The sequence below is a fragment of the Rousettus aegyptiacus genome, unplaced genomic scaffold, assembly GCF_014176215.1.
Source record: "Rousettus aegyptiacus isolate mRouAeg1 unplaced genomic scaffold, mRouAeg1.p scaffold_m13_p_4, whole genome shotgun sequence".
NCBI lineage: Eukaryota > Metazoa > Chordata > Mammalia > Chiroptera > Pteropodidae > Rousettus > Rousettus aegyptiacus.
In genome coordinates, this window is record NW_023416307.1 from 55,905,941 (window position 1) to 55,925,463 (window position 19,523).

General features: G+C 44.3%; 1 protein-coding gene across 2 annotated transcripts in view; it reads right to left on the minus strand.

The window, feature by feature from the left end:
• ARHGAP31 (Rho GTPase activating protein 31) overlaps positions 1 to 18,018 on the minus strand; it is an 89,024-nt gene extending 71,006 nt beyond the window's left edge. Inside the window, exon 1 of one of the 2 annotated variants that reach the window (XM_036218497.1) lies at positions 17,365 to 18,018. In XM_036218497.1, the coding sequence (XP_036074390.1) occupies positions 17,365 to 17,464 (100 nt within the window). In that variant the 5' untranslated portion in view covers positions 17,465 to 18,018. The remainder of the gene's footprint in view (positions 1 to 17,364) is intronic. The other variant, XM_016140131.2, reaches the window with a different exon arrangement.
• Between the last annotated feature and the right edge of the window lie 1,505 nt (positions 18,019 to 19,523).

Below are 19,523 nucleotides of genomic sequence, written 5' to 3' on the forward strand. Positions count from 1 at the left end.
AGGCAGGGGTGTGAAAACTGGTCTGGGTTCCTGGGGGACTGGCTGGGGTTGCTGGATCGCCGTGGGCTCTATTAAGTGTATCCAGTCCTAAAGTAACGGTTCTGTTTAGAGAGAAGATTCTCAAACACATATTCTTCGGCACTGCACTGGGAAATTAATCATACTTTATATTCCTTTAGCAATTCACTGTGTCCTTTATTTTGTCAGATCCCCACTCCATGAGGCAAAATGGACAGATATTATTATCTCTATTTTACAGATGAGGAAGCTAAGGCTCAGAAAGATGAAGGGAATCCCACGAGGTCACATGACGAACATACAGGTCTTCTGATTTCCTAACCCAGAGCTGTAAACAAGCAGGCTATGTACACAAATGACGCAACCTAAAGAGTAGTAAGTAAAGGCCACAGATTTGGTGTTACCAGTTCTGTGTCCTTGGGGAATATCAGTGTCCTCATATACAGCAGGTGTAGTCATTACCTGCTTCATCTATCTCACAGGACTGTGAAGGACAAATGAGATGATTTGGTGAAAACACTTTATAAGTTGCTATCTAAGGGTTAGTTACTCCTCCCTACCCTCCCCACAATCTTGGCAGGTTCCCTGTCCTTCTATTAACTTGGACCTCATTTTTATAAACCAAAATAAAATTTGCCTCGCACTCTGTTGGTATTGTGTAAGTCTCTTATGAGTGTCAGCTGGTGGTAAGAGCAGCCAGCTAGACACGCTTTTTCATACAACCTCAAACCCAAGGTCTCTCTTGCTCTCTCGCTCTCCTGGTTTCAGATATTCAAGGATGCAATGCCAAAGGTCTCCAAGAATGCTTTACCCTGAACCCCAGAGAGTGGCCATTAAGACAGCTGTTGTCTTAGGGTAGGCCTCAAGGGGTATGTGCATGGGGGAAGGCTAGGCCTCTGCGCAGTCATCACAGGCCAAGGGCTTTGTCATCTCCTTGCCAGAATCAGAATCTGAATTTGGCAAGTTCATCAGAGAGTAATCTGTTCTCTGCAACCAAGTTCCGACGGGGGGTTGCCGGGGAGGCAACTTTGTAAAGTCAAATGGCAATTTCATTGTGTTTTATAGGAACTTACAATTGGGTCTAGGCTCTGTACAGATGAGAACCTCACTCAGGAGAGCTAGTTTCAAATGACAAAAACTGTTTGAGAAAGACAAATTCAGAGTGAAGAAAGTTGGAACAATTTAGGGAATACGTATGCTTTAACAAAATGAAAATATCTTATTGTCTTTTCAAAGTATAAACATTACACATGTTTGTCATTTAAAAAAAGTTCAGACAACACAGCAACGCAACAAAGTATGCAGAAGAGAAAAGCATCCATCCAGAGAAAGCCATCGCTAATGTTTTGATTACAGTCCTCTAGACTTTTTCTTACATATTCAGTTACCAAAATGGAATTATACTGTATATGCTGTTTTGTAAACTTTTTAACTTAAGATACTGTTGGATATCTTTCTATGCCAGTAAATATGTCATTTTAACCAGCCATATAACAAAGGATATTTTCTTAAGCTATGAGATAGTCTTAGGAAGCCTTCTTCTTTCCTACAGACACCATCACCTGAGCCTTTTCTCCCCTCTCAGGGGTCCCTGATGCTGGATGGTTCTGACAAACACACTGACCTTTATCTCTGGCCAGCACCAACAAGCAGCCAGAAGACACCACCGGGCCAGCTGCATATCCTCAAGCAAATCACTGTACTCTCCAGGGCCCCAGTTCTCCGTGTGTTTAATGAGAGGTTTAGATAGCGGTTTTCTAAGATTCCTCCAGCTCTAACGTGACACATTAGCTTCTAGTTCATTTATCTCTGTGTTTGCCTTGGCACAGGATGATCCTGGCACTGAGTGAAAGGAGTGGCCCCGGGAGCCCCAGCTGAGCACCTGCATGACGTTCTTAAAGACCCTGAAGAAACTATTGGTAGTGGATGTTTGAAGCTGGCAGGGCTTGGGGAGATGTCGGGGTGTGTGGGAAGGTAACCTTAGGGAGACATCTCCGGATTCCCTTCCAATATGGCAGATGGTGATGTCTACAAAGAAGCATCTCATTCACAGCAAATCAGTAAGCACAGCTTTTGGAGGCCCTTCAGCCCTTCATGGGCACAAGTGTCTAAACTGAATGATTTTACAATATTTGTTTTCCATTTAAAAAGTTCTTCTGCATATATTATCTAATTCTCATTCCTATCTTTTTGACGAGGAAATTGAGATTCAGAGAGTGCGATGCTTTACCTAACACCAGATGACAATTATCTGCTGAATGAAAACTACCCCTAAACTCCACTAGTGGATTCCTCCTTCGCCTCCACAGTCTCCACTTTGTATATCTTTGGATATACAAAGACACATGACAAATACACACATATTCATGCAGAACACACCCTCCCTCCCCACTCTACCACCACACAGACCCGAGACTGCATCGCGCTTCCCTGGATCCATCTATTCATCCAACACACATTTTAAGAGTATTATGCTAGGCACCAGTGATAAAATGATGAACCGGGAGACATGGTTCCTGATCTCACAGAGTTGACCCAGGGTCATCTAGCGTCTAGAACGAGGCATCACTGGGGTGGAGGCCAGAGTGGTGCATTCGGTGTAAGAAGAGCAGTATTGGGGAGGTATAAGGTAGAATGGGGGTGGAAAAGAGGGGTACCTAACCCTTCCTCACAGGGATCAGAAAAGGCATCCTGGAGGATGAGACCCGAAAGATGGGTTAGAGTTAGCGAGACCTGAGGTGGAGCTAAAAAGAGAGATAGTGAGAGTGTTCTACACAGATAGGAGCATGTACAAACACTTGGAGGCAACAGCAACACCGAACTTTTGAGGAACTATGAGAAGTACAGTGCAGCCGGGGTAATTATCAGGTGGGGAGGTAGTGTCCACTGAGGCTGCAAAGAAAGCAGGTGTCCGAGTGTGATGGGCGGGTAAACCTTGTTGGTATTTACAGAGTTAATTTTGTCTTGAGGGCACTGGTAAACCACTGAAGGGTTTAGTGAATGACACAGGTGACAACATCTCTTCAAGACATTCTCCTTTGCCCACTGTAAGAATCTATGATCGTAACTAATTCCCGATCTTAATTTAAGATATACTCAGGCTACAGTTTCTAAAAAATATACAGATGTTCAACTTCGGACTACTTTTCTGTCTAGGCTGCCACCTCTGTTTCACCTGCTTTCGACACTCATCCTGGGTCTCTGTGGTCTATGCTAGGCTGGCTCAGACAGAGCACTGTAATCAAGATGGCACGGATATGCTAGCACGTGGACACAACAGCTTCTAACTGTTCCCTGCTCCCAACCTCAAGCTTAACCTAGGTCCTAGACTCCAGCTGACAGAATGTGAATTGACTAGCCAATATCCCTCAGAAATACTGGAAAACGCATTTGAAACCTAATTAGAAAGATGCGGGCTAGCAAATTCTACTTTCATCATAAGCAAAAGGAAGCAGTATTAATATTCAATATAAATAACAGAAATTGCCAATGAAAATGATACATGGCTCATACAACATATTCGATAAACACTAAATTGATTAACCTATATTTAGATGATAAGAGAAACTTTATAGGAACTTGTAAAAAAGATAAGATTTCTATGTGAAGAAATAGTTAAATTCTAGTATTTTATAAAAAGAATATATATTTGCTTGTATTTGCACAGAGATGCTATGGAAAGCTTTCCAAGAAAATTAATACTAGTTGCTTCTGGGTTAAGGAACAGGAAGTTGATGACAGAGACAGGAAGATTGTATATCATACCTATTAGAGCCTTTTATATTTTAAACCAAGAGAATATGATGTTTAATTTAAAAAGTAAAATTAAATTTAAAAATCTATCCATTCAGCAGAATATATGCAGTGATTCAAAAGGATGAGATCGAGCTATAATTACAAAAATGGATACTTCTCCAAGATTTACTGTTATTTAAAACAGTACACTTCAGAACATAACTTTATCTTTGTGTGTATGTGTGGGCAGGAGGGCGGGGTGGGGGTGGGGACAAAGAAAATCATTCAATGTGTGTATTTTTTATGTACACAGAGAAAGATCTCTGTGCTGCTCAGTATGGTAGCCATTAGCCATGTGTGGCTACAAAAATTCAAATTAATTAAAACTTAAAGGTCAGTTCCTCAGTAGCACACTAGCCACATTCAAGTGCTAATAGCCATATGCAGCTATTGGCTGCCATACAGGACAGTGCAGAGAAAGCTCACTTTCCCTCATTGCAGAAAGTTTTGCTGACTAGATGAACCCAGCCCGGACTGTTAACTGATGAACGGGACTGCAAAGATGTGAGAGGGACTTTGTACGTCTCCGCACTGATTTATTTATTTATTTATTTATTTTTACAATTACTTTTATAATTTTACAAAGGAAGAGGATGGCTTGCATCTGTGGTCGGTGTTTATTCATCAAAATTGCATCCTGCATTTTGTCAGGACTCCTGCCATTCTGCTCAGGCCTGAAGTCAAGGGGCGGAAACGTTGCCAGAGGAGCTATTCTGGTGAGGGGTAAAGGAGAAGACCACTGTCTGCAGTGAACACGAGTCTGGGAGGAGCCCCAAGTCTGGGAGGAGCCCCTCAGGCAGGGGCTGCCTGCTGTGCCAGTCTTGCTCCCTTCTGGGCCTCTGCTTTTCAGTCACAGGGGCAAAATCAGCTTGAGTGCCTGCCAGCAGAAGCAGAGGCTGAAGTATTTTTATTTTTAGTTCTTGGAGTTCTGGAATCTGGCAGGGGTGAGGTGGGCACTGCGCGGGGAGGCCCACCTCCAAGGGACCCTGAGATCTCCCTGGAGATGGGGACTTAGTAGGGTGGGGGAAGAACACTGGTCTGAGGGGATGGACAGCCCATAGAGGAATGGGAGCACAGACAGCCGGGCTCGAAATGGCACCTGGGAGTGGAACTGGTAAGAACCATAAATCTGATATCTGCTTCATGGTTTCTTTTTCTTTTTTTTCATCAAGTAATGCTCTTTTTTGTTTCACGGTTTCTTAAGCTGGAAGAATGACGAGGATGAAGAGAAAGCCAGAAGAAAGAGATGGATGGAGTAGAAGTGTGACAAGTAGGCAGGTGGGAAGAAATGTTACAAAAATTTTCACCTTAATAAAACTTGGATTTGAAATGCTAAACATTGCTCTGGTTATTGTCCACAAGACAGAGAGTAATGAGATTTCCTAAGATTATAAATAGATGGAATAAACTCAGAAACTCTGGGATATAGCTGCTTAGAGCACCTCATTTTTTCTCCACCTGAAGGAAGTTTATTCCTAGACGGGGGCCCAGTTCTTTTTCAACAGCAACAAGAAAAACAGCAAAAAGGACACTAGCTTTAAACGTTGCTTGAGATTCTTCTTTCTTTATCAATCTGTTATTTAAAGTGGCACATTTGTCTGCATCACTCTTTTTTCCCTTTAAGATTTAAAATGGTCATTTAATAAGCCTTTCGTTCTTATATACCTAGTCCAGGCAAGTAGGTGGCTCGTGTTTTACCCTTGTTCTCTGTTCCGCTGTTGAGAATGTTTATCTTACTATACTGTTTTACACCTCAGTACCTTTGCTTATATATTGTTCTCTTTATCTGGAATCTTCCCTTCAGTCAGAGACTGCTCAGATTCCATTCATCTTAGAAGATCCAGCTCCTCAGATTCAGAATTAATGTCATTCACTTCCTATCCTGGATTGTGTGAAAATAAACTGAGGACGTGTCCATCTCCTGCATGGGATTGTGAACCCCCACAGGGACAGACAAGGCCTGTTCATCCCTGGGTCTCAGCTGACCCAGTGTCTGGGTCACTGTAAGTGCTTAGTAAGTGCTGATGTCCATCTCCTCCTCCTCTCCCATAATCGCCACCCTATTCCCTCTTTTCATGTTATTAATATCTACTGAGCCATCCATGTGCTGTGAGGAAAACAGACTGTGGTCAGCTGAGTAATGGCACCCCAAAGAGGTCCATATCCTTATTCCTGCAATCTGGGAGCATTGCTTTATACGGCTAAAGGGGTTTTTGCAAATGTGATAAAGCTGAGATGAGGAGATTACCAGATTATCTTAGTTTATCCAATATAATCACAGGGCTTTTATAAGTGAAAGGCAGGAGAGAGAGAGAGAGAGAGAGAAGACCATGTGAGGATGGAGCAGAGGGAAAAAAGGCAATGTGATGAGAGGCCGTTAGCCAAAGAATAAGGGTGGCCTCTAGAAGCTGGAAAAGGCAAGAAAATGGGTTCTAAATGCACTAAAGGCTCCTTTTCCAGATTTATAACACTCCTGAAATACAGATGGAAACTAGAAGTTTGGGGCTGTCACTATGTTTCTAGCCTTTTGCCATATCCTGGTTTTATTTTTATCTTTTCAGTTTTGTTTTTAGGTTATTTTCTTTTGTCTGATTACTAAAGATATGTATAATTTAGAGAGTCTGCCATAGTCCCACCCCAGAAATATTTATCAACAGATAAGAATCTTAAAACTAGCATTTTTATGCATCCTACCAAAGAAAATAAATAATTGCGTGTATGTAAGAGAATTTTTTTAAAAAAGAAGAAGGCCCTAGGGACATGTGGGAACCTTAGAACATGTGTTCTCAGGTCTCTCGACCATTATACAGGAACCACATTCTGAGTAATGAGGCTGAAACAGGGTAAGATTTCCAATCACCAAGGAAATAATGATCATAGTTAACACTTACAGAAGGTTTACTAAATTCCAGGCAGTACACTAGTTCATTTAACACTCATAATGACCCTGTGCCCTCGGTACTGTTGTTATCATCATTCCTACTTTATAGAGGAGGAAACTGCAGCACAGAGAGGTTTGGCAGCTTGTCCATAGTCACAAGGCTAGCATGCAGTAGAGCTAGGGCTTGAACCAAGGCAGATCCCAGCAAAAAGCTACAGGCTAACCACATTACAACTGCATTTATTAAGACAGAAGAGCAAACTAACAGACTTTATGAAGATTTTTTAAAACAAGGATTGAAACAAAAGGGTTTTGTGGAAAATTCTATGAATTAGGACACCCCATTCCCATAATGATTTTAACAGAGTTTTTTTTTTTCCAATTTAAATAGTAAAAATACATGTTCATTGTTGAACATTTGGGCAATATAAAAAATATAACAAAGAAAATAAAAATCATGTGGTTTCACTTAGTCGCTTTTTTCTACGGGCTAAGTCAATGTTTTTCAAAGTAGGTCAAAGATATCAAAATCACCTGGAGCTCATCTTTAAAAATATGGATTCCTGGGCCCCACTTCAGACCTACAAAAGCAGAATCTCTGAGGGACTGATATACAACCACCCTTTACAGCATGCAGCCCCTATCAACTGTAGAACTCATTCAGTGGAATCACACTCCTGCACAGACCCAAATGCTTCAGAACCTTTGCAAATGCCCACTTGCAACTTTTAATAAAATGTCCATTTTGTTTCAAGGAATCCGAAATAGAACTTAAGGGATAGTCCCAATACTCCTTATAGTGTACTAATAGTATACTAAATTTAACTAATATTTTTAAATTTTTAAATTAAATTAAACTTTAAAAGTAAAATTAAAAATTACATTTTTAGTTGTTCTTATGCCCAGTAAAGTTTGAGAATCTGCCCAAGGCTTAGAAAGAGAGGTCCAGTATTCTTGGACCCAGAATTCAAAATTCATACTCTCCCCACCCCTAGGGTCCCCCCACCCCACCCCACTCCAATGCACACACCCTTTCCTTTTGAAAACCAAATGTCTTTAGGGGCAGTTAAGAAAGAGGAACTGAGGAAATCAAGTCCCATTTGAAAGTCTCGCTTGGGGTGAGGGAAAGCAGACTGCTCAATGAGTAAATTTTCCTGAACTTTACTACAGGTTCTGTGCCCAGGGTCCCAACAGCTTTAACATAGTCCCTGAGGGGGGCTTTGTGTCCTCAGCTCAGCCTGATTCCGCGCCCTGCATCTGGCTGTGCTTGTCCAGAAAGCAAAATGGCTCCTCTCCATTAACACCAGGCCCATGTTCTAGCTATTAGCCAAACAAAGGATTTTCCAAATATGGACCCAAAAAAGCATGTACACTTTGAAGGCCACAATGAAGCTTAAATAGCTAAAACTTATTTAAAAGAAAGCCAACAATTGACGCCAAAAGCGTGAGTTCTTAAAGAACAGAACAGCAAGACAAAAGCCAGAAAGAGGAACAAAAATATGCATTGTAGGGGAGGGGTAAGCAGGGAGGTGTAGATTTATATGGAAGAGTTGACATCATTGTTTCCCAATAATATTCAGCATGCAGGAAACAGATGGGAAAGAAGTGGTGGAAGGGGCTACTTATGGTAACAGGGCATGCTCTCTGTTTAGAATCCTGCCAATGGGAGCCTAAATGCTTTACTTTGAAAAACGGGGGTTGGGAACTCCACTACCAGAAGTTTTATCAAAGTCTAAATAAATTCTACTGAACTTATCGCCTTGGCAATGCATGGTAAAATAGAGCTATACACATCGGACCCTGATCCACCACCAGCATACCTGCAGCTATTTGGAACCAGAGGACACAAAGCCATGGAAGGAGAATTTAATGTCAGACAGACATGGTTTGAGATCTGCTTCTCCTCTTTTCTGGCTGGGTGACAGTAGGGAAGTTAGTTAACCTCTCTGAGTTGGTCAACATGTATAAAATGGGGGACAAACAGAAATTTCCCCAGACAATAGGGAGAGGTCAACATTTCACATTTATGCCATACTGCTAGATTTAATTAAGAAATATAACCGGGATTGTCAGTGAACATCATTTTTAAAAGTTTTATTTTTTTAATAGAATCCCGCATTCTCCTGTCCTCGAGTAAGGCACGGACACAGCCGAACCAATTGCCATTCTTATTATTATCAGCTGTTCTGCCTTCTCCTGAGGACAGGTTCACTCTCCTGCCACTGAAGACAGTTTCTGTCACCCCATCCAGAGTCCCCCTAACCAAGCCTGCCTACTATAAGTCACTTTCAACTACCATTTCCAGAGTTTAAGTATCATCTCTATTCCCCATCCTGCCTCTGTGCAAGAAGGTGTGACCAAATACAAATATCAGGCAACCATGTGGCTTCCTGGCTACAGAAACCAACCATCCCATCTTCCTATATCTCCGTCATTCCAATCACAGGTAAGATGTTTGCTTATCACTTAGTTGATAACCCACTGATGGTTTTCTTTCACTCAGTTTGCCCCACATGTTAACATCCCCTGTTTGCACATCCTCCAGAACCCTCATTTCATTCTTTCTTGTACTTCTTTTAGTTATGTTTCTGTTTTATGACCACGAGCCCACTAGGCTGAAAGCAATTTGAGAGCATCTTCATAATCCAACAGTGTAGTGTCTAGCACATTACAGTCTCATTAAATATCTGTTGCATTGATTTCGGAATAAAACATAGAAAGAGCCAAGGAAAGAAATGTGCAGAATTACACAAATTAGCTCGATTGCTTTTCATGAAGGTTATAGATTGTTTGTCAGAATCCTACTTTATGTATCATATCAAACTGTTTTCTGGTGTCTATATAATAGTAAAAGCTGATATATGTTGCCTTTTAGGGGGTGACATTCACCCCTCTCCCCCTGGAGGTAGCAGGGAGGGAGCTCCCAAAGGCATTCTGGACCAGCATCAGGCCATGGGCGTGGTACCAGGGCCTGGTATGCATCAGCCAAGTTTGCACCAGAACAAAGAGTGTCTGAGACTCTATCCCAGAAACTCAGTTGGTTCTGGGGCCCCGCCAAGAATGTGGCTCATACCAAGGAGTAACTGGGTAAGGAGTAAGGCACTAGGAAAAGGCAGTGTTTCTGGGGCGTCCTAAGCAAAGTTTAGCTCAGTTGCTATCTGAGAGTAGTCATGAGCCCTGAAGGCAAACCTTAAACGATCTTAGTTAGATTCCTGATATTCCAGCACAGCAGCAATGTCCTCAGTCCCAAGTTTCCTCGAAGGGCTCTAACACTGGCTTTTCTGAGCAGGAAATAGGGCCAATCAATCAACCGCTGTGTGTTGGCCACAGGGCTCAACCTGAACTGCACAGTGAGCTTCCAAATCTGTATGAACTGCTGAATGCCACCTGCTCTCAGAAGAGCTCACCATCGACCTGCACGCACAAAGCCAGGTAGAAAACAGAATTAACAGGTAGACTGAAGAACAAATCAGGTGCCTCTGAATCTAAGGCAGCAGGTATTCCGATAAGGAAAGAGGATCATGGCTGAAGTGGGCGGGTCTGGTTGGACTTGAAAGCTGGTAGATTTCAAATAGGTATGAGTGTGTGAAAAGTGCCTTGCAGAGGGTAAAACGCTATGCAAATGTGAGTTATTATTACTATTAATGATCTAGGCTGGGTCAAGAACAAAGTGAAAGGAAAAAAGGCCTTTTTTATTTTGTTTTTGCCAAAATATAGAATAAATGCCAAATTATGAAATATGCTATTCTGGGAGACTGTGTTCATGCCTAAGACCATGGCCTTGAGAGTCAGAAGATTTGGATTTAAATCATGTCTTTCCTATCTTTATAAGCTTGACAAGTGATTTAACCTCTTCCATCTCAGTTGTCTCCTCTGTCAAATGAGGATTAAAAAGGCCCAATTTTACCGATGTCAAAAATATTACTTTGTGTGTATAAAGTGGTTGGCACATAGTAATCAATGCAGATAGTAACTCTAATTACTAATAAAATTAACAAATGAGTCTAATTTGGGACTTGGCTTTCATTTTGGGATCCTCTTCTTCTTTCTTAAATTATCCAGCAGCCTAATGTTCTTAATCTTTCTCTATCAGAAGTTGCTCTTAGAAAAAAATCTAGTACCAGCGCCTATGCTCCTCTGAATTGCAGTTAGTGTGTTTCCCCCAGGGGTCCGTTATTTTAAGCCTTAGCTAAAACTGCATCCTGGGGGGAAGATTAGAGAGACAAGAGGTGCTATCTGGACTCCTGAGGTCCCATCAGGCTGTGGCCCCACCTGAATCAAGACTTGAGGCCAGCCCCTTGAGGGAGGAACACCAAGACCAATTAAACTCAAGTGTGGCATTTGTGCAGGGGCATAAAGAGACATTGCTCAGAAAACTGAGTGTGACATGCACCCATAAACAAAAAGAAAATTAATTTGAAGGGTGGAGATAAGGGGAAAAAATGCCTCATTGACTTAAATACTTGGTGAGCAATGAGCGAAAAAAAAAAAAAACACACACAAAACAAAGCGAAAAAACAAAAAAGCAAGTAGTTCCATGTTCCTGGGCCTCAAGACTGCGAAGGAATGAACCACACAGAAGGAAGTGGAGTCCTGAAACCCAGAGGCCAGGCTGGGCCTGTGCTCAGCTTGGTCAGTCTGTTCTGGAGGGAATGAGTACCAAGTAGCCCCAACCAGAAGGGTCTATCACGACTCTGTTACAAAAAAATAGTTAGCTGCAGTATTGACTGGAAAAGGAATGGGGGACTGCGCCTCTTACCCCCAGACTTGGTCCTGGGTCTTCCAGCACTGACCCCTCCTTCCGTCCACTGTCGCACTGCCACACACAGCCACAAAAATCCCAGGAAACTTTCTGCAGTTAGGTGATTCTCAGCAACAAACAGTCCCCAGCAAGTGCTTCAGAACTGTTTTGGTCAACCAGTTCCTGAACTCAGAAGGTGTTCTCCCCTCCTCCCACTCCCATAGAAAGGGCTTCTAGGCTCGCCCACAGATGTCCATTGGATTTAGAGGGAAAATTAAAAGAATACACGAAAAACTCAGCCCTAATGGCATTGGTGAGCTCATCTGCCATTAAAAGCATCGGCTGTGGGAAAATGTGTTCCTAGTTCCACTGTTCCTTTTGCCCCAGCACAAGACCAGGCCTCTAGCTCCCTTCTGCCCCAGCAGATGGTCCACTTGGCTCCAGGGCAGATCTGGAACAACAGGGCAGTGAGCTTCCTTAGCAGCCCCTACGTCAAGGCCTCCTGAGGCTGGAAGGCATCTGGGCAGCTGCCAGTGGGGGAGGGTAAGAGTGAAGGAAGGGCGAGGCTATGCTTGTGGTCAAGGGGCTCTTGGCAGAGGTCTAGGGAGTGGGCTAGAGGGAGGGATGTGGGTAGGTGGAAGTGGCTGTTTCTATTCTCTGTGGGTTGTTTGTCATATCCAGACTATATAAAGTAAGTTACAGTCAGGCTTCAGTTTGCTCCAGGTTTAAAGTATTAATTCTCCTCCTTTGGTTCTTCCAGTTTCACTCTGGAAGCCCAGATTTGGGGATGCCCCTCCTCTAAACTCAAGCCCATGACATTGCTGTTTTATCTCTACAAACTCCACCTCCAGGTCTTGTCTTCTCTTTCAGTTCCCTGTGGGTCGGGGAGTGGCTGGGTATCTTTCTCAGATCTTTTGAAAGCTCTTTAGTTTCAGGCTGACATTTTGCTCTTCCACCACTGTAGACCGATGGTCTCATCCCCAGTGGCTCTGGGAAAGCCCTGCATGAACTGGCCTCTGCATTCTGTAGGGCAGCCAATCTTCCTGTCCCTCTTGGTGACTGATTAACCCAACTGACCATATCATTTACTCATTTCATTGGAGGCTTCATTCCTTCAGTCATAGGTAGTATTTGGTTATATGCTAGGGCAAGTCCAAGGGGTTATATAACAATTGCTATATTTATAGCCTACCATATGCATGCCCTCTGCTAAGTGATTTGCCCATATTAACTCATTTATCTTCACTTAAGTCTTCTGATTCCAATTTCACAAATGGGGAAACTGAGGCCAGAGGGATAACTTGCTCCAGGATCACTCAGCTGGGGATAGGCAAAGCTGGGATTATCTTTCAGGCAGTATGTTTCTGGAACTCCTAACAGGAGGCCCCAGCAGGGGCAACTGATCTGGAAGGATCATGTAAGGTTTCCAGAAGCAGCTGAGACCCGAATGATGAAGAGTTAGCCTGGGAAGGTGTGAGAATGATGTGCCCATCAAGATGCTGGGAAAGAAAAAATTAAGCCAAAGAGATTATCTGGCCTTGGTTCTCCATTCATTAAATTTTATCTTGAACAAAACAATATTTACCTTCCTTGCTAAGACTTTGCTCCTGTTTATATTTGTGTATCTCGTCTATTTAATTGTGAAAAGGCTTTCACATTTTTCTCCTTCAGTTTTTCCTTCAGTTATGACAGCCAACTTCAAAGCTTAATTGAGCCACTAGTCTCCAAAAGTTTGTTCACCTTCCTTAGACTGTAAATTTCTTGAGTCTGGGGTTCATGTGTCTTTCTTTCCCATAGTACCTATTACACAGTGCCTTAATACATATTTGTTACATAAATGAATAAACAAAGTGATAGAATGATTTAGCCTCGGAAATGTGTAACAGCTACATTTAAAAGTGCCCATTGCATTATCCTTGTGCTTTGAAATACTGGAGCTATTTTACTCTCATTAAACTTAAAATTATATTTATAATGGGCATTTATGTATCCATTAGGAACATTTTGTCATTCTTCGAATGCATATTTTTTCCTTTCTCAATCTGATAACAACTAGAAAAAAATCTTCAGAAATAAAAAGGCTCACAGTTCTTATCAAATGTTCAGAAGGTGCGTTCTGAATGGTCTACGCTTCTTATCTAGGGATGAAACAGTCTGTAAACCCCTACACTGCAACCAGTGGTTTTTAAGTCTGCCCACATTTCAGTATCACCAGACTTTTAAAACACACTCATGCCTGGGCACCAAGAGATTCTGATTTAATTAGTCTGAGAGGGGGGCATAGGCACCAACGTTTTTTTCTTTAAAGCTTCACACATGATTCTAATGTGCCACCTTCGTGGTGAACCACTGGGCCAGAATAATATCATTTTTTACCAAGGTGTGAGTAAAATGACAAAAATTGAAAAAGTCCTTAGAGTGGGGCCAGCACAAAGGCAGTAGACAGCTTTCCTGACCACGTTCCCTTACTCGTCCCTTGACATCTCCCAGCACTTTGGGAAGACCCAGCACACTTGGCTCAGAGGGGTGAGGTAGGAAATGCTCAAGGATGCACTCTAGCCTCACAGGACTTCAGCCACAGCCTCCCAACCGCAGGCGACAAAATGTGGTTTTCATTACATAGCTGGAAGCAAGGGCCTTCATATACAGTGGTCCAAAAGAAGAAAGAAAACTACTATTTTCAGCATTAGCAGTGAGGAAGGGATGATCTTCTCCTTCTATTCCAGACGGGAAGAGAAAGTTATCTGGTTTCCCAGGGGAGAGCTGGGGGTTGGGGCAGCAGCCACTGTGCTGGAGGGGAAGTGAAAAAGTCTCCCGCCAAGTTGGCCAGGAGAAACTTCATGCCATTCTTGGGTGTTCTCACCAGTCTGGAGAAAAGTGGTTAAAGCAACAAAAGGGGGAAATTGTCCTTCACATTAGGCCTATGTGCAGCTAGAGATGATCAACAGCATGGTCCGAATTTGGCACCTATGTGGATGCCCACAGAAACTGTATATACAATTGGAGTGTGTGTGTTTTTCTAAGGGAAAGGGTTTCTGTTTTTCATCAGTTTCCTAAAGATTAAGGATGACAACTGGCCCTGAGCAACATCCGCTCTAAGCTGAACACCTATTTGTCACCCACACACCCTGGCTTGTCAGATTTGTCCAACGGAAGGTAGGAGGGCTGAGCCACAGCAAACTACATTAGTAGATGGCATTCGTCCTCTGTGCTCAGCCTCAGGGGTGTAGCTTTCCCATGTTTGGAGGGCCTGAGCACAGCTAATGGTCACCAGCTTTGCCCTCCACCACAGTTTGGGGCCTTCCCTCCCTGTTCAAACACACTGGCTCTTTTGGTTTCTTCACATCTCTGTTCTTCCCTTCTGCCAATTACTCCCAGACCTCAATCTATTTTCCATCATGCTACCTCTGCCCTTTAAGGTTAAGTAATCATGACGTCAGTCTTCTGAGGCCCTCCCCAGCCTTCTGGCTTCCAGTTACCAAGCGGATTTGTCACCCTCTGGATTCTAGGCTGAACTTCCAAGGTGGTGGAGGCAAAGGGGCAGTGCCCACGTCAGCTTTTCCTCCTTGGAAGCAGAGTCCAGGCCTTGGGCGTAATTGTCTATTAACCAATACATGTTTCAGAAAGTCCCCAAAGAGGACACACTGTTTTAGAAAGAGAAGGTGTTAGCCCTGACTTTGTTAATTGATGCTACACTATGAAAAAATAAGAGCCAACTACCTAAATAGTTTTAGATGTGGGGAAAAATAAATCCTAATTACTCTTATTTACGTAAGCCATTTATTATGTACGCCTAATTCCTACGTGGCACAATAATGCATTAAGTGGGTCAGTTTCCTTTTCGTTTCAAAGCTGAACTCTATTCAGGTATGTCAGTCAGTCTTGAAAGTCTGCTGATCCCGTGGCAGGGCTGTCTGCTTTCAATTTAGGAGAAAAAAATCATTAGAGGAGAATGTTGGCCTAGACCTGGAAGCCAGGGAGGAGAGAGGAACCTGATATAGGCCAGGGCCCTCTGCATCCTTTATGATTAACTGTGTGACCTTAGGCAGGTCAGTTTACCTCTCTGGGCTTCCTCCCTTCCTTCCCAGGGCAGGAAACACTGGGGACTGATTTTCGATTTTTTTTTCTTTAAGAGGTAACCCTCTTCCCGTCCCCCAAATGAAACATATGGAATCCCAAAAGATAAAGCAAGTGAAAAGAAAAGCTGCCTAAAGCTGTCTTTGAGGTGTCCTCACAAAATCCTGGGGTTCCTGGCTCATCCTATGATCTATGACATTGTAATAATGAGGTGGGACTGGCAGGCACCCCCATGCAACTTTTACAGCTTTGGAGGGAGGGCCCACAATAACACCCATGTTGTGGAAGTATGGAGTCCCAGGAGCGCTGGTAGCTGTATACCTGGATGGCAGCCTGAAGGCCACTGCAGAAACAGGGGGAGGGACTATTCATTCTGGAGTTCTGAGGGTAGTTGCTCCGATGCAGACTTGAGTTCTCTCACATTAAAAAAAAAAAAAAAAAAAAAACTCAATCCAAGCGGTTTTATTTCAAGTCTACCTCTCCAGATTGTTGGAGAGGATGAAATGAATTGACTTGGTTATGCCTCACTTTCAAAAGAGGCAGCTTTGAAACCTGTGGTCCCCCAAGCTCTAAAATACTAAGCCATTTGTCCTCATGACACAGCAGACTCTGAACTCTAAAATACCGCAGGCGTATCACACCACTGCAAATTACTAGGTGGTGCTCGGTCTCTAAAAAACGGAATTGAAACAAAAGCCTTGTACTGTTTTAGAGATGTACATTTGATATGAGCTAATTACATAGCTTTTGAGATTATTTTCCTGGAGGGCAGAACTATTCTGCCCAGTTAAACAGCCCTTCACTTTCCCCTTTTGTTGTATCTGTGTATCAACACACGCCCCATATAATGGATGATTTTCTCTCATTTAAATTTCTGAAGACAAGGCCTTTTTGTCAAGGGGAAATGCAGGGCCGGTCAACCTTACAAAAGGAGCCATTTAATGCTCAATTTCCCCAACCTTCCTATGATTAAAAACTTCTAACCTCAAGTGCTGCTATTGTAGTTTAGATTGTTTTCGCTCCCCTTCCCCCAACAAATATTTAAATTATCTCTACTCTGCAGGATTCCCTCTTTTTTTTTCTAATCCGATCTTGAGAACAGAGACCCTCTCCTTTTCCTTTACATATCGTCGACAATTTTAAATTCGAGGCCCTCTGACCCTTTTACAAAACACTCTTCTTGTCTGACACACCAAATGCTGATCTGAAAGCCAAGAGGAGGTAAAGGGTCTGGAGGGTTGGGAAGGGGAGGGAGGGAGGTACTGTATATTTGGCATCAGTTCAGAAATTTAGAAAATGTTTGTGCAACCACTCCCCCAGCCAGGATCCACCGCACCCCCTGCCTTCCAGCACATTAATAAAAAAAGATGTGAGCGATGAAATTGGAGAGCCCGGGAGGGACACCCAAGGTGGTCATAACGGTGAACCCAGAGAAGCCCACTGATCACCCTCCCACATGTCCAGCCCTCATCCCTCCCTTCCGATATCCAAAGTTTTCTATCAAGACCTCTGGAGCTCCCACCCCCACCCCCCAGAGGTGGGCAGTTAAACTCATAGCAGCACCGCCCACTAACGGCTTGTGGGAGACAAACGCAAGGACTGACACCACCTCTACAAGTTAGAGTGGCAGCGTTGTGCACCTTAGGAATCATACTGTTCTTTATAAAAAAAAAAAAAAAAAAGTAAAATGAGCACACAGGCCTGGAATACATTAACTTGTGAACTGAATCTAATACACCCCATGAGAGTCCATCTCTCCCGCAAACAAAAAGAAGTTAAAAATATATATGTGTGTACACACACACACCCACACACACACACACTCACACATATAAAGGCTAAGGCACATTACCATCTTGTCCTGAGCTTTCCAGATATTCGGTCAGGTCACAGCCAAATGCACTGGCGGCTCCCTTTCGTTTCAGCTTCTGCTTGGCACCCTTGTTCTTCATGAGTTAGTCCCAAAGAGGCTGCCCCTCCGTCTCTCCCTCTCCTCTGCTTGGCACCGCGCCGAAGATGGTCTCCGGGGTTAGATCGCCCGCTGCGGCGCGCCTCTGGGGGGCCGCATGGGCGTCCAGAAGAACGTGGGCCCGGGGCAGTGCGCACCGACCCCGCGCGGCGCGGAGCCTGAAGCCCCCCGCGCGCTCCTCCAGGGCCGCGGTGCCGCTGGAGGCCGTGCAGAGCTGGCCGCTGCGGGCCGCTTCTCTTGGGAGTGTCACTTCCTCGCTTGGAGTCCCGGGGACTTTCACAGGCTCCTGCGGTGTCTTCGGGTGTTTTCCTCGGCTTGGGAGGGAGGCGGGGAGGGAGGACGAGCTCGGCTCTCCGCCTTTCTGGGCGCCCCGGAAAGGACGCGAGCGCGGGGATCGCGGCGGCCGCGGGGGGCGAGGAGACCGCGCGGGGCTGCGTGGGGTCCTCTTCCCGGCGCCCGCTGTCTTGCCTTCAGACGGCTGGGGCGAAGCGAAAAGCAAGCATCCTGTCCCTCGCCCGCCCTCACGCCTTCCTTTTTTTCCTGTCTTACAAATCCTAGGATCATCCAGCTCAGGAAATGCTGGAAGGAAGTTAGCGAGGGAGGGGGGCGGAGGGTGGAAATTTTTGGCAGCTCTGTGCCTGAGTGTGTTCGGAGCGGAGGAAGTAGGTGGGTGGGTGGGTGGAGGAGTCCGGGGTGGGGGAGAGAACGCGCTCCTCGCCGAGCTGCTCGGCGGCTCGGGAGATAACTCACTGGGCAGTTCGGGAGGAAATCGCCGCTCTCGGTGGAGGACCCGCCGCCCGAGCTGCCAGCTTCCTGCCCCACCGACGGCGCTTTGAAGAGTCAGGCGGAGGCGCGCTGGCTTTCTGGACGGAGGGGGCTAGGTGGGACTGAAAAAAAATTCTGCCTTGTTTTCATCCTCCTTGTCATCATCTCTTTGACACTTTCTATTTCGGTGCCTGCCTTCCCCTGCACAAATCCTTCAAGAGTAACGACAGACACAAAGACAGGGACTCCCGCGGCGAAATCTGACAAGGGTGCGGTGTCTGCCGGCCAGGCATCCTCCTCTCCGCCCCAGGTACCCCCAACCCAGCAAACGCCCCTCCCACGTTGAGGGGAGGCTAGAGGCTGTGGCTTAGTAACCACTGCCCAGGAAATCGGATTTCTGATTACAGATTCCAGTACACACACACACACACACACACACACACACACACACACACACACACACACACACTTACACATCGTATTGCAAAGTTTGCTAAATAAATGGAAGTGATGGAGTGGGGGAGAAATCCAGGATTTAAGATGACTGATATTCTAGCATAATGTGGAGAAAACAATCTCCAAGGTTGTTTCATAATTTGCCTAAAGTTTTCCCGAGTGCATGCTTCTTCTTCCTGAGTTCGACTTGAAATTCCTTGACTTCTGTGTACTCAGCACACACTAAGCACTCAGATTCTTGTGATTTAACCGTTTGAGGTTTAAACTTCCTCTATGAATTCAAATCCATATATAGACTCAAAGGGTAGGGATAGTCATACAGCTCAGATTGCTGGCAAAAGTTTTATGTATAGTATGTTAGTTACTGAATCCCTTTACAGTCATTTATCTACTTATGTATCATGATGACAGTTAATGAACCATGACCCTTGACCTTCTCTCTTTGTTAGAGGTCACAATTGATAGTCTGCCTACTGAATCTGGGCCACAGATGTGTTTGGTTTGGCACACACCATGCTTTAACATTTTTAAAAATTAATTGCCAGCATTAAAGAGTTAAGAGATTTCACATAAGAGAACTGAGTTTCTGGCTTCTCTTGCAAAATGGAAGATCTGGTAACACCGAAAGTGCATTTGCACATGGCAAGGACTGCTGATGCCAAGTTTTGTCAGCCCCCTTGGAGGCACCCTTTCTAGAGAGATGAGTCTTCCAATCTCACAGCCCCCATGGCTTGTCTTCCTTCCTTTGCGCTTGCCTGGCCTCTGAAGCCACTTGAGTTCTCTGCCCAAGCTCTGTGTATGTGATACCACCACATTGCCCT